This window comes from Sebastes fasciatus, chromosome 17 (assembly GCF_043250625.1).
Source record: "Sebastes fasciatus isolate fSebFas1 chromosome 17, fSebFas1.pri, whole genome shotgun sequence".
Classification (NCBI taxonomy): Eukaryota; Metazoa; Chordata; class Actinopteri; order Perciformes; family Sebastidae; genus Sebastes; species Sebastes fasciatus.
The window spans coordinates 22,358,408-22,381,742 of NC_133811.1; the positions used below are offsets into that span (position 1 = coordinate 22,358,408).

The window sequence follows — 23,335 nt, forward strand, 5'->3', positions numbered from 1 at the left end:
ACTAGTGTTATTATAGGGGCCTAACTTGTTACAGGATTTTTACAAAAGACGCTCTTTACAGACAAATGAACTGAATAATTGAAATTCAATAACTAAATAACAGCGGGGGGAAAGAAGAAAAGGATCCAGTGATCGAGCCGATTCTCTGCCACGAAACAGCACCACAGGTATGAGCTTTATTTCTTTTTTTCCCCTACAAAACTCTTTGTTGTTTTTTGGTCAAATGTGTGAAATTCTGTTGGGGTCATTGTTGTTGTCACCCAATGTCTTGACAAAGAGGAGCGCAGGTCTCCAGCTGTGTTGACAGACACACTGTCATGTTTCTGTAGGCGGCCTGTAGACCCAGAATATAATAGTGCGAGGGAGGATTGTGTGTGTAGCCCACTATTATTTACTACAATACCACATGCAGCCTATTTTTAAAGCATTGTTTTATGTCCTCCAAAGAGAATATGCCTTATCTCTGTATGAATCATAATTATTGATCCCTAATGTTAATTTACTGCCAAGAATATGAAAGTTATGACATTATAATTAGATTTATTTTAATTAATGTGTTTTTCTTTTGTATTTTTATGCAGGTAAAACACAAAATAATGCCTTTAGATGTTGGAATTATATTATTAATTGCATATAATCCCCTTTAAAATAATATGACATCACTATTCCTGTATAATTTATAGTATTTATAGCTCTTACAATGTATCTGTGATGCTCAACCGTGAGCATATAGTGGCCTTAAGCTACTTAGTGATAATTTGACCCATTAATAGGTTAATATCTGATGTAATTATGTGTTTTATTGTGATATCTATGTTGAAAACTCCAGATTAGTACCATGTCTCTAAGAGGGTAGAAACTATAATTCCATGCATTCCCACTGAACGCTCCCATCTGCACCTCCATCCCCGGCCTCCTGTTTGCACCTCCTGTGCAGTGTGAATTTAAGCCTGCAGGCTCCTGTCTGCTCCTCCTGACCGCCTCTTCTCCTCTCTCTCTCTCTCTGTGTGTGTGTGTGTTATTATTCCTCCCCAGACTTCTCAATGAAGGAGCCTGACGCAATCAAGCTCTTCATCGGGCAGATACCCCGAAACCTGGAGGAGAAGGACCTGAAGCCCATCTTTGAGCAGTTTGGCAAGATCTACGAGTTGACAGTGATAAAGGACAAATACACAGGGATGCACAAAGGTGAGGACTAAAGGGCCATGAGGTCCACTTTGATAAGATTTTGTCACAGGGAGCTCATATAGGGGGGAAAATATTGTTAATTTAGTATTCATTATGTGGGAAGATAGTGATGAGAGCAAAGCAATGTTACTTTTATATGTCCTGTCTTTAGGTTTTGATTCTCAGTAAATATCAGATAAATTGTTCCTCATTTGTCCCTCTGGAGCCTCTTTAAGGACCCCTGTGAGGCCAAAACCTGATGTTTGCAACCATCGATCTAAAAAAGAAACCTGATTCACAGTCGGTGAAAAGTTTGTATCTGACTGACTAAATATATTTAATATTTCAGACATGGACGAACTAAAGTATGGATCAACCTTGACTAAATATTTTAAATATGAGGCAATGATTCACATCAAACTTTAAGTCAAGGCAAAGAATTGAAACAATTAGCAAGCTATACAGAATTGGACTAACTATTTAATTGTAGTAAAAGGTAATTTCCTGTTTTTAATTTCAGATATGGCCAAATATTAGAGTGCGGTATTATATTTTCATAATTTGCAAGCTCTTGACATGCTGCTCATCTGGAGCAGTTTGAAGTCTCTCTAGAATAGATTATTGAACCGTAGTCAGTGTAAATGTGCTCACATTGGGGAGCTAACTCGAACTGAATAACTCCATAACAGCAATTGAAATGTGGAAATATTGTGGAAATATTGTGGAGCGTAGTGTAAAACACAAAACACTCATGAAATGAGGAATATGTTCATGAGAACCCCATGATGCATGCTGGGAAGCTTCCCTTCATGCCCACCTCTGGATGCTACAATTAAAAACTGCAAGAAAAAAAGTAATTTTAGACTACTGGAATTAAAAATGTTGCACAGCACTCTCATTTTTTTTTTCTTCTACAAATTGTCACGACCAGAAAGCTTGTCGTCGTCTAGGATCAATCTCACAAGAACTATTTTGTCATTACCTAATTGACCTCACGTGGTGATATCAGTCAATTTGTAAGAGTGTCACCCACTACTATTACTGCACGACACGTCACACGACGGTGGCTTCTCATATTTTGGGAGCAAAGTCTGAACACATTCGAAATCCTGCTTGACAGATGGACTAAAGCTGGTCAAAGTGATCTAAGCTGGATCCATACTGTCATTTCTAATGCAAATCTGAGCGCAGAAAACAAAGGCTTTTTATAAATCCACAAAAACCATCAGCCATTTGGGAGACGTATAGGCCAGGTGGCATCGGTCCTCTAACACCTATAACACCTATTCTGCATACATTTACATATTCATGATTTGTGGCGAGCCCTAAAGGTTAATGAAGGCCTTTCTCTATTATGAGGAACTGCATACATTTGGCCTCACCGGCGTGATATTAAATACTCATTCAGACTGCTTGTGTCTGAATAGTCTCCAGGTATTATGATTTAATAATCCCATACGTCTCCAGTGTGTGCTACTGGGAGAACTATTTAGCAAAATGTTCATTGTTTTTATTTTATTTATTTTTTGTGTCTCATGCAGCTTTAAATACATATTAATAATGATGGCCTGTTTAAAGGCGGGAGGCATTTTTTAGACATTTTAAACACATGCTGACCCAGAAGTGTTGTTAAGATAAAACCAAAGCACATATATAAAATGGCAGATTAATAATAGGACAATAAACTCCAGCAGCATGTTTTCTGCCTGCAGGCATTCAGGGCAAATGGCCAATTAAGATTAAGTTGCAATAACGTTGCGCTGCCAACTCTAGATATTATATATAGCATATGAATCTGACATTAAAAATACATAAGACTTATAGCTCTCTGATCGTCTAACACTTTGTTTCCAGGATGTGCCTTCCTGACATATTGTGCACGTGAGTCCGCCCTCAAAGCCCAGAATGCACTGCACGAGCAGAAGACACTACCAGGGGTGAGTGCGTCTTTTTGAGATCCTCAACAGCTCGCATGTATATGTGTTTATACAGTGTATAAAGGGAGCCGAATAACTGGCATGCTAGGCTATGTGAACGCACCACACAGACACACGGTGACACGTGAAAATTAACCGAGTTTGACATGCGGGCCCCTACTTCCCCCTTCAGCTGATATGCTCCGATAAAGGTCAGAGGCTGCTCTCTCCCTTATGTTTCATATGTGATGCATCCAGACATATCCATCCAGTTAAGGCATGAGTCATCTTGCTACATGTCACGGGTCGAAAGAGACAGCTATGAGGCTCGCTGCTGGAGTGACTTTGCCAGTTCTTATTCTCTCCGATGTTTCTCTTCCTTTCTGCGTCTCCGTCTTTCTCACCCCCCCCTCCCTCCTTTCCATCCATCCTCTCCCTCTGAATTCTAATCAAAGTTAAACCTAGCTTTATTAGCATAGCCAGGCAGCAGGTGTGCTGCCAAATGCCATTTCCAGAGCTAAATATGACATGACAGCCGCGTCTCTATAATAACCGACTATATGAGAGACAAGGCGACAAGGCAAGGAATTACTGAGACAGAGTGTGCTCCCAGACTTGCTGCTGCTTCCTCTTTTACTAACAAGGCTTTACCCCTGTTTCCTTTTGGTTATTTCTGTTGAGATCTACATCATTCACTTCTTTTTTTTTTTTTGCTCGCTCTCTGCCGAATGCCAGCTCATGACCATAGTTTTTTGAGGAAAGAGTGGAGAAGCAGGTGAACGGTGTAGGGCTGCACCTAATGATTCTTTCCCATATTGATTAATCCGATTAATTGCTCATTAATCTTTGTGATGTGGTTAAATTGCTTGTTTTCGTCCTTGGAACCTTCCAAAACCCCAAAATATTCAATTTATTATCACAGAAGATGAAGAAAAACAGCAAATATTCACATTGGAGAAGCTGGAAACAGTGATTTTTGGGCTTTTTTGCTTTAAAAAAATGTAAAGATTTGTTGATTAAATAAGTGGTCAATCATCAGAAAATTTAACTATTTTGGATTAATCCATTTTCAAGCAATAATGCGAAACATTCTCTGGTTCCAGCCTCTCAAATGTGAGCTGCTTTTCTTTGTTTTATGTGATAGTAAACTGAATATCTTTGAGTTTTAGGCTGTTGGTAGGACAAAACAAGGCAGATCGTGATGGGCATTTTTCACTATTTTCAGACATTGTATAAACAACACAATTAATCGATGAAACTCTAAAGCAGGCATAAGCACCAGCCCCTCACATTTTGAGACGTTTGGGCCAGCAAATATTTGGTAAATGATAAATAAACAAAGATTGACTTATTGATTGCTTCAGCAGAACATTGTTGTAGTGGCAGGCAGGGGGTTGTTGGGAGACATAGGGACAGTTTGAAGGAGCAGGCTGGTATTAGGGTGGCAACAAAAGAAATCCCATTGTTAGTGTGACAGTAGCGTGACCTTCCTGACCTCTCGTAGGGGGATCAGCAGGGCCCGATGCCCCGTGGCTAAAGCCCCGTCCCCCCTGCGCCTCAACCCCAGTGGCTCTCCTCCTCACCTCTTACCTCTAAGCCGTGTGGAACAAGCTCAAACCCTCCTGTGTCTCTCAATCCCCCCTCCTCCCCCCCTCCCTTGCCAAAAGGAGAAAAAAAAAGACGAAAACCATATTATTAGCTCTGTACACGCCCACACGGACAAGAAGTGCTTCCCACCCCTGCTACCAGCTGTGGTGTAATTGTCATCTAATTGCACCTGCACTGCCAAAGAATAATTAACTTTGGCATCTCATGGTCGGGGCGATACAAAAGAAATAACATGAAAGCAATTATTGGACTGAGAGGAGAGAGCTCGAATGAAAGCACACCTGAATGAGGAGAAAGCTGAAGGATGTCATTAACACTCAGAACTGCTTCTTTGTTAGCATTTCTCCTCTCTGGAAAGTAAGAGTCGGTCTTAAGGCTTTTTTTCCTGGTTGCTATTTTACTGATTTTTTTCTCTCTGCTAACAATGGGAAAGAAGAAAGAAAGAAGTCAGTCTGGGGCGAGCAGATGGTAGTTGCGGAGTGGCACCTGGCCTTGTGTTTAATTTCAGGTGAGGGAGTCCGTCTCTAAGTGAGAGGGGGGAGGAAGAGTGTCAAAAGCACATTCAGCCGAAAGCGAGGAAAGAAAGTGAGAGAATGGTGGAGTTGGAAACGTGAGAAGAAAAAAAAAGGCAGAAGCAATAAACCAGATTCACTCCGAGAGTGTGGAAATGGAGGTGGGAGGTACTCGCATTCAGTCTTACTTGGACATCTTGTACTCTTGTTCTTATCGCTTTATCTCTGCGCCGTCTCAGGCCAGATCGTCTGGTCTAGTCAGCTGTTGTGAGCCTCATGGAGACAATATCATCCACTTATGCCACATCAAAAACAGAAGCCATTTTACACAGCAACCTCCAAAACCAAATTTACATTTCAACAACTTTAAATAAATGAATGAGCTGAATGATTAAATCATGTTGCTATCTATCGTTGAAGGTCATCAGACAAAAAATGAATTAGCAACTATTTTCATCATTCATTAAATGCATAAGGATAAATGTTCTTCTATAATAGTACACTGAATATATTTGGACTGTTGGACATTTTAAGATGTTACCGTGGACTTTTCTGGCATTTTAGAGACCAAATGATTAATTGAGAAAATAATCAGTCGGTTAAACGAAAAGTTCGACATTATGGGAATTTTGCTTATTAGCTTTCTTGCTTTCCAGTTAGACGAAAAGATCGATACCACTCTGGGATCGAAAATAAATAATGCCTATTTGCTCGGGTCAAGTAAAATGCCACGTCGGGCTAGTAAATCTAGCAACCAAAAGAATTAAGAAGCAAGAGTTAAATTGGTAGTAGGCAGAATATTTTTGGCATCATTGGGCAAAAATCCATATTAACCTTTCAGCATATTGTAATTCAAGTGTTCTGAGAGAAACTTCTGTACCTCCTCATGGCTCTGTTTTCAAGCTTTAAAAAATCTAGCCTGTGACGGGAGACGTCATTTCAGAGACTGAGAGAGTGTTCCTATTGGCTGTTCATTCAATGGCGGCAGCTGTCAATCACTCTCAAACTCCGATCAAACGGTCAAACTAGGGAACGCTGATCAAATATGAATTAATATCATTATGCGAGAATTCATATTTCTCGCATAAAATGTTTTCAGAAACATCTTGTAGTGTACTGCTTAGCTGTAAAATAAGAAAGTTTGTTACGGCTGCTGGGTGGTGCTTTGTTTTTCCTCACCTGATCGTAACATGGCTGCCAGGTTTTAAACTAAAGACAAATGAGCTGAAGCGCACGCGAATGTTTCAATTATCCTGGAAACAGGAGTTTAGTTGGGTGGCATTAGAGCGAAACTCGTATAGGGGGCAAGTATAAATTGACTTTGGGCAAGTAGATTACTGACGGGCAAGTGGATAAAAACATTAACGCTGAACCCTGCCCCTCTTATGTCTGTCTGCTGAATAAGAAACTGCAGCCTGTTCGCTTAGCTTAGCATAAAGACTGGAAACAGGGGGAAACAGCTAGCCTAGCTCTGTCCAAAGCATATGTCCATGATATTTAGCATACAGACTATCAACCTTCTCTTGGCAAGAAAGCAAATTAGCGCATATCCCGAAATGTGGAACTTTTCATTTGATGGATAAGGAAAATAATAGTCAGTTGCAGCCCTGAAGCTCATACCTGCTTCAGTTGAGACACATTATATCGCCCCTAATCCACACTCACTTACTTGAATTAATATTTGCAACAATGCCTCGCTGTTAATTTTAAATGCAATAAGTATTTAATAGTGCGACGGTGCCCATGGGAGGAAGTAGCTGCGTGTGTATGTGTGTGTTTTGGTGTATATTTGCATGTGCAGCGGGGGAAGGGAGGGCAGGTGTTCGCACTAACATGGTTTAATGAAGGGTGTGGGTGCTTTTGTGTGCATGCGCGAGGCCCTGTGTGTAAATGTCTGTTTGCTTTTGTGTGCGCGCGTTTCCATGGAGAGTACACATCCAGAGATATGGATGGATGGATGGAAGTTGTTGGGTTTATTATAGGCTCCTCTCAGGTTTCTTCATTCATTATCTGCCCTGTGTGTGTGTGTGGTGTGTGTGGGTGTGTGTGTGAGAGTAAAATTTGAGCTGCGAGGCCTTCTGTGTTTAAGCTGCCCATACGAGAGGAAAGAGCCCTCTTTGAGTGGAACATCTGACTAAGCCTGACATTTACTCAGCCATAAGGACTCAGACGGAGCAGACAGAGGGGTTTTATCAATAGTCTGAAATAAATGCATATGCTAAATATAGCCCAGGCTTTTTACACAGGATATGAGATGGGAAGTTGTAGTGCCAGAACGCTGTGCCCTTAATGTCTGAGCAAACGCTCTGCTGTAGAGACACACAGGTCGTGAACAGTTGCAGGGTGATGTTAACAGCCTCTTATATACCTGTTATCGCTTATTCAACTCTCTTTTTTTATAGCACCCATAGGTAGAAACTGACATTTAATGTGCACCAAGGCAACAAATAACACAAAAAAGACAAAGTAGATGCTCAGATTTGGTTCACCGAGGGCCTAAAACATGCTGTTATGATGAGAACATGAGCGTGTAACCTGCTTATTTTATGTATCTGACAATAAGCGGGGCCTCCATATGTAGCCGCGTCCTGATGTCAGTGAGCTGCGTCGATGATGATGATAGCAATTAGCGCGCCTCGGAGCGAGCGTGTTCACTTGATGAATCTATCTGGAGTTAAGTGTGCATTCATGCGTCGATTCATTTACATATGCATGCATATCAATGCGCGGCGTCGAGGACGAGGACGACGCAGGACAGGAGGCGCCTGACTGACAACAACACAAAAAAAGAAGGGCCCGTCCTCTGCACGTCACTCTGGGGCGACTGTAATGATGAATGCAGATTGGATTTATAGAGGTGGTAAATGGGTGTGAATTAGAGAGAAATTGGATAAATGAAGGAGGGGAGAGGGGTGGTGGGGGGGACAATAAGGGAGGGTAGGGGGGAGGGGAGGAAGAGATGAATGAAAGTTTGAGATAATGAACAGTGGGTGGCGGTAAGGGTGGAGGGGGTTGGAGGTGCATTGAGGCAGTGTGTTTATCAGCTTAAATACAGACATCTGTTACTGAGAAATAGTGTGTTTTTGGGGGGTTGGGGAGTGTGTGTGTGTGTGTGTGTGTGTGTGTGTGTGTGTGTGTGTGTGTGTGTGTGTGTGTGTGTGTGTGTGTGTGCGCGCGCGTGGCAGGCGAACACACACAAAAGTGGAAAGAGGCTGTTGTCACAAAACTCATTAGGCTCTTTGAACTCCTCATACACTGGACTACGGTGGAGTTAAACCATGCCCGAATTAAAAAAAGTTAAAAAAAACAAAAAGGAAAGTAGGACATGGACCCTATCTGTACACACACACACACACACACACACACACACACACACACACACACACACACACACACACACAGACACACAGCAATGTGTCCGTGATTCAGTTCTTTTTCCCTTCTGCTCCACTGAGTCGAGTCAAACAATACTTGACATGAATATTTAACAGTAGGAAGAAGACAAAACAATTGAGAGTCAACTTGAGTGTTAGAAAATTTACTCTTTGATATTCAGTTTCTCCACTTTGAAGGATTTTTTGTTGGCTGTCTGACAAAAAAGAAAAGAGCTGAATGTCAGCGTCAAGAGCTGTCAGCTTCGCCTTGATACTGGACAGACTAGTGAACCCTGTAGGAGAAGGAGACAGCGCCGGGAAGCAGCTTTGACACACCGAGGACTGGATCATTGATTAAATATTATTGAACTGTACAAGCGTTGTGCTGTCAGTCTCTTTGTGTTTGATTGATTTAGCGACTGTCTGAATCCAGGAGAAGGTAGACCCTGTTTTGTGTGCTCGCCCGCCTATGTGTGCATCTGTGTGTGCATCCACGTGTGGAAAACATTAACCGTACTTGTGCATCTCTGCTTTTTTTGTTTTTTTGTCCCTGCCTCTGTCGCTTTGTTCCAACTCTTTGTGCGAGCTCACAATCATCTGCGTCTATTAATCTTTTTTTTTTTTTTTTTTGCCTGTGAATATACCAATTTCCACCTGTGCTTGTTCTTCTCCCCCGGGTGAATTCACAAGTGCGTCCCAGCATAAGTGCATTTGTGGCGAGGAGGTGGATGGGAGAAGAAGCGAGGGAGCGAAAAAGCAGCAGAGACGGGAGAGGAAGAGAACAGGGAGGAGGGGGGGGGGGGAGGCGGGAGGTGGCAGGTTGATTACGGTCGCAGGTCTCGTTGCCTGGAGACGGCGGGGACGAGGGATGCCAGGTTGCTAGGCGACCGGCGCGATGCAATGACCGGCGCTGTGTGATGGAGCGGAGGGGAGGCAAAGACGGAAAATTGTCTTTGTGCCCCCCCCTCCCTCCGCCCCACCCAACTACACCCCCACACACCCCCTCCACCTCCAACTCTGCCTCCCTGCTGTAAATGTTCTTGAAAGAGCAGAGGAGATGGTCTCTGCTGATATATTTACCATTCAGAGTATCTGCTTTTCAGGGCAGACAAGCAGAATGGATTGAAATTGGAGAGAAAACAGGCGACAGAAATGTGTCACCCTCACACAGCAGCAGCAGCAGCAGCCTGCTATATAGTCTTAACAACACTGAGCTGAGAGTATAGAGATTATCATCTGCTCTGCGCACATAATAGAGAAAAATATCAATATGCTTTACTCGCTCCGACCGTAAACGATCCTCTATCTAAAACACATTTACGTTGCAGCCGTAGATGAAAATCCATGTACATGGGAGCGGTGCGTATGGATGGATGTTATGGGAAGGGGGGGGTCATGCGTTATGGCGAAGGGGTCGAGCTCTGATTTGATTGGATAATCTATGGATTTAATATCTCATAATCCTAGTGAAATCCCCCGTGGCATCACAGAGCGAACAGATTAAGTATGTGTAGATGTTGCTGTCAGCGACAGCAGCAGACAGAGCGTGTGTGTGTGTGTGTGTGTGTGTGTGTGTGTGTGTGTGTGTGTGAACAATGAATGTGTTTAGTCGGAGGATGATTGTATATAACCTAATATCTGTGTGTTTGGAGATGGAGCACAGGGGGGGGAGAAACAAATCAAATAGCAAAAGCACATTGGTGAAATGGGCTGTTGATCAGGCAGGTTCTGCTTGTGTGTTGTCTGTGCACAGTATGGGACTGTTTTTGTAAACAAGGCTAAGAGAGAATGGGGAGGGGAGGGGAGCAAGAGGAAGAGGAGGAGGAGGAGGAGGAGGAGGAGGAGGAGGAGGAGGAGGAGGAGGAGGAGGAGGGGAGAGAGAGCAAATTACTGTAAAGTGTACGTTAGTGGTTTAGGCTTAGAGGGAGATATTTTTCTCCCTGCTTCTGCATCTGCTCTCAAGGCAGAGCCAACATTCAACAGGCACGAGCGCTCCCTCCATCATCTTTTTTTTTTTCTCTCGGTGTCTTTCATTTTTCCTCTCCTCCTCGTCTCACCCCCTCCTCCCTCCACACGTCTAATCCCTCTATCTCTCGACCTAGAAGCACCCTTTGTCCTCCTCATTTGTTTTTCTACCCGTCTCTTCCGCACGTCGTTCAGGGCAACCTTGTTTACCTGATGATGTGGGGTTCTCATCACCGGGGGTTGTCATGACGATGGCCATGCGAGCGCACGGTCTTCGTCAGAGAAGTGGGGCCGGTTGCCGTGCCGATCTGAAGTGGCACGGCCTCGATGGCCTCCACTTCTCGCTGTTTTCCCCTCTTGTATATTCTAATTCCAATCTCCTGAGCCATCTGCTGCGCTTCTCCTTATCACCACCACCACCACCGCTGTTTGTCTTCCTGTTACTCAACTCTAAGATTAGAATAAATGTTTCACCAGGAATTATCTTTTATCTTTGCATTAGAAAAGAGTAACTCATCTAATCTCATTCTGAGTCTTACTCTTACACTGTAGGCTACAGGGCAGTAGCAACCACTGTGGACAGTGTTTACAGTTAAAGCTGCGGTTGGTAACATTGGAGACACAAGTATGAGTACGCTATTCTAGCGAGAAAGTCGCTAAATTGGCAACACTGACAGCCCGTCCCTTCAGGCCTCCCTCCAAAGCCACTCCCTCACAAATATCATTATGAATATAAACAACCAACATGGCTATTGTTAGTACTCACAGCTGTCAAACTAGCAGCTTGTGGAAGACTCCAGTGATGCGCAATGAGTGCGAGTGCAAAGTACATACAGGCAGGCAGACCATACATCAGACCAGCACATACGGGTACTTCGCAAAAAAGTCAAGGCCGAAGATCTCAAAGACTTCAATGCAATTTGACGTATGTTTGGATTGTAATTTTGACAAGTGCGTATGCATTCATCTCTTGTTATACAAACGTTTGTTTTATACATTACTTTGCGATCTTGCCTGAAACTGAGCGTTCGCGATACCTTAATGAATTAAGGTAGATCGCCATCATGTCCCTTCAGTCTTTCCCCGTCCAACACAGTGGTCAGATATTGCTTATCCAGACATCTCTACATATAGAGAGGCGAAGTCCCTCCCTTTCCCTTCCCTTTTGCGCCATGAATCACATTTTATGATGTTTGCCAATGTAAAAGAATATTTAGCAGGTCAAGAAAGTTGCAGTTTGTTGTAGGTTTGTCGTATTGTCATTTAGTTTTGTGTGAAACTGCTCAGTGAACTACACCTCTCGGCTCGCACAATATACGTCACATTCAGGCCGATTTAATGATTGGACGGGTTTATTACAGTCCTGCAACAGCCACAGATATGGATTTTGTTCTTTTTTTGTCAGAGCATTTGATTTATTGATTGCTGTCTGGATGTAAAGAGAATTTCAACAAATATAACAAAGCATATTTCTAAAATACATTACCAACCACAGCTTTAATTAAAAACGTTCACATTTGATGAACACTGGGTGATAAAAAAAAACACACACACAAATAAATGTATGTGAAAACATTAACTTTAAATTTAGGCCTATACTGTATGCCACATCCTGTGATTTATATGACCATATCTAACCATGCATCTTTTGCTGTGGTTAAAAGTCAGTACCAATTGCCACATCTGTTCAGTAACAAACAAATAATGTATCCTTATCCATCAGATTTGATTTGATTTGTTTAAAGCTCCCTCTTTTCCTCCGTCTACACACACATTCTTGAAGCATTTATATTTTCAAAAAGACTTTCAGTTCTACATTTTTTTCATAAAATATGGAATTCACCTTCAAATTAAGTGGACAAAAAAAGTTGAGAGAGTATTTAGATTTTATATAAATGTGGCCAAGAGAGACAAAAGAGTTAAATTACAAATGATAAAATAGCAAACACCGGTCTAATAGTTGATAATCTTTTGATGAAAACCAGCTTAATATTTGACCTCAGTATTTCCAAAATCCCATCCATGACATATACAAAAATACACAATTAGATAAAAGAGTGCAAATGAAGAGTAGGAATAAAGCAAAGTGTAGTTTGCTATTTAAAGCACTTTATATTAGGGCTGTTAAAGTTAACGCGATAACGCGTTAACTCTAATTCCTTTTAACGCTAATTTGTTTGAACACTAATTCGTTTTGACCATAATGCCAAGGCATTGACGCACCTTGTAGCAGACTCAGTTTTCAAGCTAGAGTGAAGATACTGGTGTTATATGAAACTAAAAAACCTAAGGAATCCATTGGTACCAATCATGTCATACTAGCTTGTCGTGTAGGAGACTGAATAACGCTCCAAACTTACCCTACATTTTGGCGAAACTGGCATGTGACATGGCCATTTTCAAAGGGGTCCCTTGACCTCTGATCTCAAGATATGTGAATGAAAAATGGGTCCTATGGGTACCCACGTGTCTCCCCTTTACAGACATGCCCACTTTATGATAATCACATGCAGTTTTGGGGCAAGTCATAGTCAAGTCAGCACACTGACACACTGACAGCTGTTGTTGCCTGTTAGGATTGTGTATGTCATGTTATGATTTGAGCATATTTTCTTACGCTAAACACAGTACCTGTGAGGGTTTCTGGACAATATTTGTCATTGTTGTGTGTTGTTAATTGATTTCTAATAATAAATACATACATTTGCATAAAGCAAGCATATTTGCCCACTCCCATGTTGATAAGAGTGTTAAATACTTGACAAATCTCCCTTTAAGGTTAATTTTAAACAGATAAAAAGATGTGTGATTAATTTGCAATTAATGGGCAGCAAACAAGTGTACAGTAATGCAAGGTATATACAGCATTGCATTCTGCACAGGTTGCTACGTTGAGGTTGTTGTAGTCATAAGAAATAGCATAAGAAATGTTTTGTTTCGTGGTAAACAGTCAATGAGTGGATCCTTTTATAAAAACACAAGTTGTTTTTGTTGAGTGCTTTTATCCAAAGCACCTTACAACACCACGAGTACATGATTTTTAGCACATGGGCCCAGTCAGATGGATATTATGTCCACTGCAGGCGAAACTATAATTTAAACAAAAATTACTATTCACTGACTGCAGGAGTGGACGCCCACATTTGCTTGACTGATTGGAAGATGGTTTTGAGACCTTGCCCGTCCATCTACTCTGTCATCCTATTAATTGGTGCAATCAATTGGACGCTCTCAGCGAGGGGGCCCTCTGCAGCAGGTGCTGGTGGTATTTCAGCCGCTGGTTCGGTACGCTGGTGGCGTGGAGGGGGGGGGGAACGACGGTGTTTGTGCATGCGGGTCCCGGTGGCGGAGCGCGACCGTGGCCGCCGATCAATAGTGTCTCCTGGTGACCGATCACAGCGGATCAATCAGTGACACGGGATCAGTGACTGGCTGAAATGTCACCAGCTCCATAATTAAGACCTTCATTAAGCCACAGCTAACAGAGTGTCACTCTGTTGCTCTCACCTCGACTCCTCACCGACATCACCTTCCCTCCTCAGCCTCTTCACACACATCCCCCACCTCCATCCTCTCCTCCATATGCTCCTTCCCTTCCCCTCAATCCCTCTCAATCCCACCCTTCTCCCTTTTTGCCCTCTCTTGTTCTTCCTTTTCTTTATTTCACTCAATACCTCTTTTCACCGCGCTCTATACATCTGAAAGACGAGGCGCCGACGCACTCATGTGTGCACAATTTCATATAGGGGTTTTTGTTAAATAGTGGGGAGGATGATAAAAAAATGACATTTCAGCAGCTTGTCTTTTGATGAATTATGAAAAGGTCGCCTAATCCCTCTCTGTGTCGTGTGTGCTCTCCTTTTTTTTTCTTTGTCATTCTTTTATTCTTTGTGTTTTTTTCCAGATATTATTCCTTCCTGTCTAACCCTGTATACCCTCAGCTCTGTCAGGCTCAGAATCTCTCGCTATTCTGATGCCGCGTGCTCCTGTAATCCAGATTAGCCGGCGAGTGTTCTTAATCTTATCACTTCCCCAATCCCGCGTGGGTGTGTGCTTTTCCTGGTTTCGTGTGATAGGGGGAGAGCGAACGATAGACGGCAGGATTAGAGCAGATTCTGAGAGAGACTCTGAGAGAGAGACTGTACGACACTGTGAATGTAACATCACACATATCGGTGTCAGCCGAGGCCTGCTGGAGTAGAGTTGGCAAAAATGAGAAATTAGTGGGGGGAACGTAGGAGGCTGGAGCTCAGGCCAAATCCATTAACATCCATACGTGCACGCATGTGTCACTGTTATGTCACATTTAAGAAGTAATAGCATTTCTAGATGGGTTACATTCAGTCAGTACACATGAATGTCATCTCTGCAGTTGGTGGCCACGCTTTGATTAGGTGCCAGGCTAAATATATATATTCCATTCATTTGTTTTTCCTGTTTTTCTTGAGTTCATGATTCCTGTATTTCAAACTGACCGTGCAACACGATTTCTGTCTTTCCAGATGAACCGCCCAATCCAAGTGAAGCCGGCGGACAGCGAGAGCAGAGGGGGTAAGAGACACCTGTCCTCACCCTGAAACACAGCACCTGTTCAAACAACACCTTCACAGTGCACACGACCAACAAGTAGTCTATTTGAATAAGTCACTTAGTCATGAATCCACACTGAAACACTTGTTTGTCTTGCAACAAGTATAGATTTATGTTTTTGAGTACAGTTCTGATCTTAAAATGAAAGAATCAAGAAAATATTAGTTGATTATATTGAAAATTCAGAGAGACTTTTGTCACCCCTCAAAAGTGTGATTCAAGATTCAGTATTAGATTTGATGACTTGTTAAAATGGATGTTTTGTTGCTGTCAAACTACACCTTTACATCACATACTGTGAATGCACAGCCTCAACAACTTAAAAGCTGCATGTTTAAACTAGTGTGCTACACTCCCCCTTCTCCCCCTAACATCTAGCAGTCACCTAATCACAGTTCATTTTCACCCACTTTTCAACATTTGTGAGCACACTGATAAATTGAAGCTGTTTCCAAAGACTTAAAGGGATAGTTTGAGTGTTTTAAAGTGGGGTTGTATGAGGTACTTATCCATAGTCAGTGTATTACCTACAGCAGATGACGGTCGGCACGCCCCCAGTTTGGAGAAACAGACAGGAGTTACTGTACTGATGTGGACGGGGACGGCAGCAAAACGTATTTTAGCCGCTTAAAAGAAAGGCCCACCTAAAAAAAATCAATATCAGTTTACGCTATATTTAGAGTATTTTCACCAGTTTACTCACTGATGTGAGACAGCTATCCTTGAAAGACTCCATTGAAAAAAAACAGCAACCCACGTGTTCTGTGAGGTAAAATTACAGTTTTTTCAATGGAGCCGGTGGCTTTGGTGAGAGCATAGATGGATACAACGGCTTCAGTTTCCCTTCAGAAAGGACTGTCTGATGGCAAGGTAAACTGGTGAAAATATTCTAAATATCGCGTACATTTAAACAGATGTATTTTAAGGTGAGCCTTTATTTTAGGTGGCTAAAATATGTTTTGCTGCCGGCCCCGTCCACAGCAGTACATTGCTTTTGTTCTGTGCGGTAACTCCTCTCTGCTTCTCCAAACTGGGGGCGTGCCGACTGTCATCTACTGTAGGTAATACACTGACTATAGATAAGTAGCTCATACAACCCCACTTCAAAACACCCAAACTATCCCTTTAAAGCATCATGTTTTTGTATATTTTTGCTCATTTACTACAATTTTTATATACTATTGCTATTTCATGCCAGCTGTTGGTTTCAATAAGGTTGCTATAACTATCAATTTGAAAACTTGAGAACTTCCTTGAGATGCAGCAGGCATTTTACAGTTTTATTTACAGGTGTAAATAATACAAATGAATGAATTCCTTATAGCTGCTTCAGCTTCAGGGTCTTGGTATAGTGCATGCTGGCTCGCTGTCTCACAGCTTGTCATGGCTTACAGGGACACTTAAATAGAACAGAGCCATCGTTAATGTCGTCAGTAACACCTGCGCTTTTCCTACTATGGCAAGTCAAGTTTTATCTTGTCAAATATGGGCTGATTTACATACATTTCCAGAACATTTTGTTGACATATTATTAGTAATTTTGGATATCCCTTTGTATCCCTATAAAGCCATACAAATTCTCCGTTTCTGCCATGTTTTTAGGAATAAAATGTTGTAGAAATCAGGCTATGAAGGATATGAACAAACTCTACTGCAAAAACCTTCAGAATATAGGAATGAAACTGGAAAGTTTGATGTATGTAAGTGTTACTGAAGTGGAGATTTCTGGCTCAGAGTGAAAAAAAATGTTAACTAATAGATATCCTCATGAAACGTCCCTAGTTTATTACTGATATTAAGAAAATTATTTTTTTGTATTGCAAGTTTTCTGAAATGTTGCGTTTAAATATGCAAATGAGGCACTATCTAATGCTATCTTTTGGATGAATACAGGAGAAATATACAGACGTAAATAGACAAAGTGGTAAAATAAACACCTAAATGTGTATTTTGGATATTTTCTTTACACTAGTCAGAAAGAAGACAGTAGCCCAGTGCATGAAAAACAACGTTTTATGTCTGTAGTATCTCACCTTAATTTCAGTATTGTACGACAATGAGCTTGCAGACACTTGAAATTAGCTTGATCAACATGTTGGCTGTCAAACCACAACTTTTATACAAGAAATTACCAAAAATATCTTATCTCTCTAATGTTTTTGAAATCATAGCTCATGAATTCAGTGCTTTAAGGCAGCCAAGCTCTCAAAACCAACACATTGACACACCGCACAGGCTGACTTCTCTAATCCAACCAAATTTTTCAACCACAATGTTCAAAACTATAGACAACGACATGCTCTCTGTGACTCATTCTGTACCTCGAGCTTTCAGTCTCTTGACAGTTGATTTTCATACCAAACCAAAATGAATGGGAAAGAAATGGCAGATTAAACAAAGGGTTACGATGTATAAATCTGTTGGCGTGCTTTGGAGAACAGTCTTTAGGAATGCAACATGCGTGTGATTTGTAGTGAATGGGCTAAAACATGCAGAAACGCCGGTCTGATCCCTCACAGACGGGGACAGACGGAGCAGCTTCTCTGACAACACAGAGGGTGACAAACATTTGAGTCACCCAGATGCTGTTTGTTTGTTGTGATGTTCATGCTGCTGCACTCTGGTGGCACTGCGGAGCATAGCAGGCTGATCCCTCCTGCTCTGTAGCTGCTTATATCACACTGTTGTTCTCCTTTATTATTCATGCATGTACGGTGACATGGCACTTCTCCCTCCCCCCACCTCCCCCCTTTATTTTTCACTGCCTGTTTCACCTTTCCCATAAAACATCACTTTACCCCTCTGTAACCTCACTCACATTATCCGCACATTATCCTGTTTTTTTCCCAATCTCGGCGACCTCGTTTCCCTTAGAAGACAGGAAGCTGTTTGTGGGCATGCTGGGAAAACAGCAGACGGACACCGACGTGAGAAAGATGTTCGAGCCGTTCGGCAGCATAGAGGAGTGCACGGTGCTCCGTGGGCCCGACGGTACCAGCAAAGGTAATGTCATCATCATGCTGGAAGAAACACACAAAAGAGGTTCAATCCAACATGAAACGTGGACAAGCAGAAACACAAAATACAAAATAAAACAAACTATAAACAGCATATAACACAAAGAAATTGTTATGAATGTAATTGAAGCATGACACAGGATAAAAACACTAATAGAATAACTTATTTCCAGTCAACAAAGACTGCCATGCCTCTGTTACATTGCAGACTTATGTGAAAGTAATCATAGTACATACAGTATTACTCATTATATAAATTGTCACTTTGAATAAAAACACCTGTTTTTGAAAACCGACATATTTAAATCAACCCACACATCATCAATATTTAGATCCAAAAGAGACACATCCATGAATTTTGACTAGTGTTATACCCATGGTGGCCTATAGTACTCTCAAACACATGTAAATAATCTGGTGCCTGGCCAGTTACACATTTATACACAGGACCTGCTGCTAAATACTGAACCCTGTTTGCAATATTTAACCATTTGAGTGATATAAAATGTCCTATACTTAGATGGATGCAATAAGATCCAATGTATTATCTTATTTAAATGACCCAGAGTTTTTTTTAAAGAGGACCTATTATGCTTTTTCCATTTCCTTTAGTGTGTTATATAGTTTTTTTGTGCATGTAAAAGGTCTGCAAAGTTACAAAAGCCAAAGTCCACGCCAAAGGGAGTTATTCTCCCCCACAGAAACACTGCTCCTGAACTGCCTGAAACGCGTTGCTTGAAGTCCCGCATTTTCCTCTTTAACATGGTGATGTCACCAAGTAACACATTTGCATAATACCTCCCTATAGAGGCTGGTCTGGCACGCCCTCAAGCAAAGCTAATTATGCGAAATTCACACCAGAGCAGCGCCAAAGTGCGGCCTCCGGCGAGCTACCATGCAAAGTCTATGAGAAGCTACGGCCGAACAAAGGTTGGGAAAAGTTTAACTTTAAGCGGCGAAGTGCAGCCAGAGAGTACCCGCAGCCAATCAGCAAACAGATCCTTTGTCTCCTGTTAACATATCGACCTATGTTACAAAAGAATTTCCTCCCACCTGAGACACATGAATAATGCCTCGCAGCCGGAGAAACATGTAATTATTGCGGTAAGCGGCACTTCGCCGCTGCCTGGTGTGAATTTGGCGTTAGAGCGGAACCGGTTGACCAATCACAACAGAGCGAGCCAGCTGACCAATCAGAGCAGACTGGGCTTTTCAGGGTAGAGGAGCTCAAACGGAGCGTTTCAGACAGATGGTGAAAACAGTCGGTATGAGAAAAAATAAAACGTTTTTGAACATTTAGAAATTGAAGCATGTGAACATGTTCTAGTAGAAACCCAAAATACAAGTATGCACCTGAAAATAAGCATAATAGGTCCTCTTTAAGCTCTAACCTCCGCTATTTTTACTGTTCACCCTCCATTATTTGATATATGATTACCAACGGAGTCCAGATCATGACTGTAAAAGTGTCAGTGACTTTTGTTAAACTGTTTGTATTTTCTATCCAGCCCTGAGAATTAAGCCTTCAGCACATTACCATCACGTGAATGTAAATCACTATTGTCACTAACAACAATGCTAATGACGTTTGCCACGCAAATCAAAGTCCGGCGACAGTTCAAACACAGATGCCAGATTTTTCTGCATGTGTTGCATGAGGCATGACTAATGGTGCAATAGGTTTTATGGGTCATGGCTAATGATGCGTTTGGTGGGTTACGGACTGTGATTGATGAAGCAATGAATGTTTTGTGGACCATGTTTAATGACGCCACGGTAACTGATGAAGCGCTGGATGTAAGACGGCTCCTAATGTATTTTTAAAGGGAAGTAGTTTCTTTATACTGTGTGTGTGTGTGTGTGTGTGTGTGTCGGTGTGTGTGTGTCTGTCTGTCTCTGTGTGAGGCCACGTTTAATGGTGTGTCATTTCACGCAGGGTGTGCATTTGTAAAGTACCAGAGCAACGCAGAGGCCCAGGCCGCCATCAACGCTCTGCATGGGAGTCGCACTTTACCAGTGAGTCCAACCCCCCCCTCTACACACACACACACACACGTGCGCAGAGAAACACATGGTCGCACACATACTCAAATACAGTACACACACTTTTAGATGCTCCAAATCCAGTCATTTAGACACTCAACATGGTGACTCAGCTAATAGTCACCACTTCTCATTTCTGTCCCCCTCCTCCACAGACACACACAACGGAGGGTAAAACCTTTGTAAAAGGTGCTCTGTTTTTTTCTGCCGTAGATGATTTGTACTTTGTTTGGTTGCTGGTTTGATTACATTAAAATAATGATTAACTGTATGTGACAAAATAGATATTTCATTCAGTTAAAACTGTTATTATTAAAACAGTAAAGAGTGTTTTTCAGTATTTTTTCAGGCACGTTTGCCTTTATTTTATGGCAGACTGATACAGAACTGATAAAATGGAGGCTGTGCCTTTTATTCACCTGTTGCCATGGTGAATCGTAGTATCAGAGCTCCATTGATGATGGCTTTTGTCATTCACCACGCACAAGCTCAACTCTGAGTTGACTGAACTTGACTCTGATCAGCTGTTCTGCGACCGAAAACCTTTCCCCATCTCAGGGTTCATCAACTCAGAGTTCAGGGTTCGGCTCAGAGTTCGGTTAAACCTGCTTTCTGAAACACACCACCAGGATGTCGAGAGTTGTGTTGTTGTGAAAGTAAAAAGTTTTTTTTACCGTTTCCTCCGCAGGGCGCCTCGTCCAGCCTCGTGGTGAAGTTTGCCGATTCAGAGAAGGAGCGAGGGCTCCGGCGGATGCAGCAGGTGGCCTCTCAGCTGGGAGTCATCAGTCCCATGACCCTGCACCTCGGTGCCTACAACGCCTACACGCAGGCTGTGAGTAACACACATTCTACCTTTCATGAGAACACTACATGAGTTAATGAGAGGTCTATATCTATTTTTTGATTAAGTAATTATCTACAATGAAATACAGAGCCGATAAGGTTAAGTTTTACATCCTTTGTGCCTACTGATGGTCTGTGAAGAACAACTGAGTGAGCAGCGTCAATGTAAAGTTACGTCCACTAAAAGTGCTTTTTTTTTTGCCACTGACACATATAGTTATAGTATATAGTATGTTGTCAGACACAGGCAAGTGTCTGACAACATCATGGAAAGGACCCTACAGAGAAATAAGAGGTTTTTCTTACCTTTCACTTGATCCGGTCTGTATAATATTAATATCCGTATACTCTGGCTAAAATAAATACAGGCAGCCATCGAATTCAAAGACCTCATCCACGTTGTGGAAATCATCTAAATATTCAGCCATGAAATCTTTTAGATAACACTAAGTTACGCTTTCTGTACTCCAACATAACAAACTCTGCCCGGCTGGCGCTCACGTTTCCACCATGGATGTATTCCACTATTCCACCGTTGTCTTCCGGCAACACGTCACCTCGCCAGATTTCAGAACGAGACTTCTCCTTGAGCGAGACTCTTTCCACAATCTCAGACACTTGTAATAACAATCAGAGCCTGTCACGGCAAAAACAAGCACTTTTAGTGGACGTAAATGACGGTGCCAGCTTGCCCCAATAGCACCACATTGCAGCCTGTGAGCGGCTGCCGTCTAAAGCATTCTCCCTCAATGCTGGAGCAATTTCAGAAATTGTCCCCATTAGTAGGTTAGACATAAAAACATGGGAAAATTAGAGTCTAGGTTGAAAAATGCCGATGTTACCCTTTAAGCAGAAGTACTGCAAAGCTGATTTGACAAAAACGAATCTACAAACGTTCTGGTTAAAGCAAACTTCACTCAGTGAGCTCCATGTAATTCTAATAGCAGCGCTTTAATGTCATACAAGATGATTTTAACAGGAAAAATTGCAATTTGCAGCGTAGAGTAAAGCCACATTACTGTTCTCGTCGTTAATTGACCGTTTACTTCAAATGGTTTCACATTTGGCTCATTTACAGTCGTTCACTTTGTGATGCTTAAGGAGGCCTGACAACGTTTTCTTTTTACCCGTAATGGATGTGTTGATTTATAGTGACGTTCTATACTTAGTTAAACTAAAAACACAAAATGAAATTGCTTTCTGAAAGGGTAATTTTCCAAAAAAAAGTGCAGGTACACTTGCAGGATTTAATATAATCATTTCAGCCCAGAGACAGAGCACACTACGTGATGTAACAACCAATTATAACCTGATTTGGTCACAGTGACTGATTATGAAGTTCATGTAACGTCTGGACAGGTCTGCAAAAACAGAGTGAGTCACCAAGGACAGTTGGCCTGTCTGCGTTGTGTTGCAGGGCAGAGATGAGGCCTTCAAATATATCGACTCCTGATTGAGGTTCATTGCAATTCTATTAAACATGCTCGATTTTTAGGACCAGTTAATAATGGAAATCTGAACAAAGTGTGTCCATGTACAATTGCAATCTACAGAAATCACTCACTAAATGTCTAATGTCGAGCCTTTTTTTACAATTTGTGTGTGTCCTGGTTTAGTTTCTCTACTTCACAAGCCTGAGATTACACTCAGGAAACACACTTACAGTCTACACTCTACACAAAAACACAGTCAGATCCCTCGAAACATACCCCATACTCAATCACAACCTCTCTCTCCGTCCTCCAGTTGATGCAGCAGCAGGCCCTGGTGGCTCAGTCGGCCTACCTCTCTCCTGTTGCCACGGTGGCGGCGGTTCAGATGCAGCAACTCGCCGCCCTCAACCCCAGCAGCATCATTGCCACGCCGATCGCATCCATCACCCCCTCCTCAGGTAATGAGAGGCAGGGATGTCTGGCTCCGGCCGGCCTTGATTAGATTTCTGCTTGAAATATGAGGACAGATACTCAAGGAGAGGGGGACCTAAGAGGACAAAATATCTATTTTGTAGTTTTTTCTTTCTCAGTCTGTCAAGATGATAGCCATGTTGGCTTTTACATTTAAGGCGGAAAAGACAGTAAAATGGGAAGTGAGTTAGAGCACTTGGATAGCCTGTATTTTAGCCAGATTAACACTAATGTTGATATTTGCAGTACTCAATTTAGAATGATGTGAAACAGACATAAGCAGCAACTTTAAACTAATGAAACTGTAAACAGCAAATGTACAGACATTCATGTCCCCCTCGGGATGAGTTGTAATAACTCTGGCGATCCCTTAGCTAATTCATTTAGTGCCATCAT

General features: G+C 42.0%; 1 protein-coding gene across 7 annotated transcripts in view; it reads left to right on the forward strand.

Moving 5' to 3' along the window:
- Nucleotides 1-23,335, forward strand: part of celf3a (cugbp, Elav-like family member 3a) — an 80,909-nt gene that overhangs the window by 48,206 nt on the left and 9,368 nt on the right. For 4 of the 7 annotated variants that reach the window (XR_012590766.1, XM_074614607.1, XM_074614612.1 and 1 more), the window contains exons 1-8: nt 27-167; nt 1,036-1,188; nt 3,022-3,104; nt 15,045-15,093; nt 18,007-18,135; nt 20,086-20,165; nt 20,881-21,024; nt 22,782-22,926. Coding sequence is in view for 6 of the 7 variants with exons in the window: in XM_074614607.1 (XP_074470708.1) it covers nt 1,044-1,188; nt 3,022-3,104; nt 15,045-15,093; nt 18,007-18,135; nt 20,086-20,165; nt 20,881-21,024; nt 22,782-22,926 (775 nt within the window). In the remaining variant the exon portion in view is untranslated. Of the gene's footprint in view, nt 1-26; nt 168-1,035; nt 1,189-3,021; nt 3,105-15,044; nt 15,094-18,006; nt 18,136-20,085; nt 20,166-20,880; nt 21,025-22,781; nt 22,927-23,335 lie in introns of those variants that run through there. The other 3 variants (XM_074614611.1, XM_074614613.1, XM_074614608.1) reach the window with 2 other exon arrangements.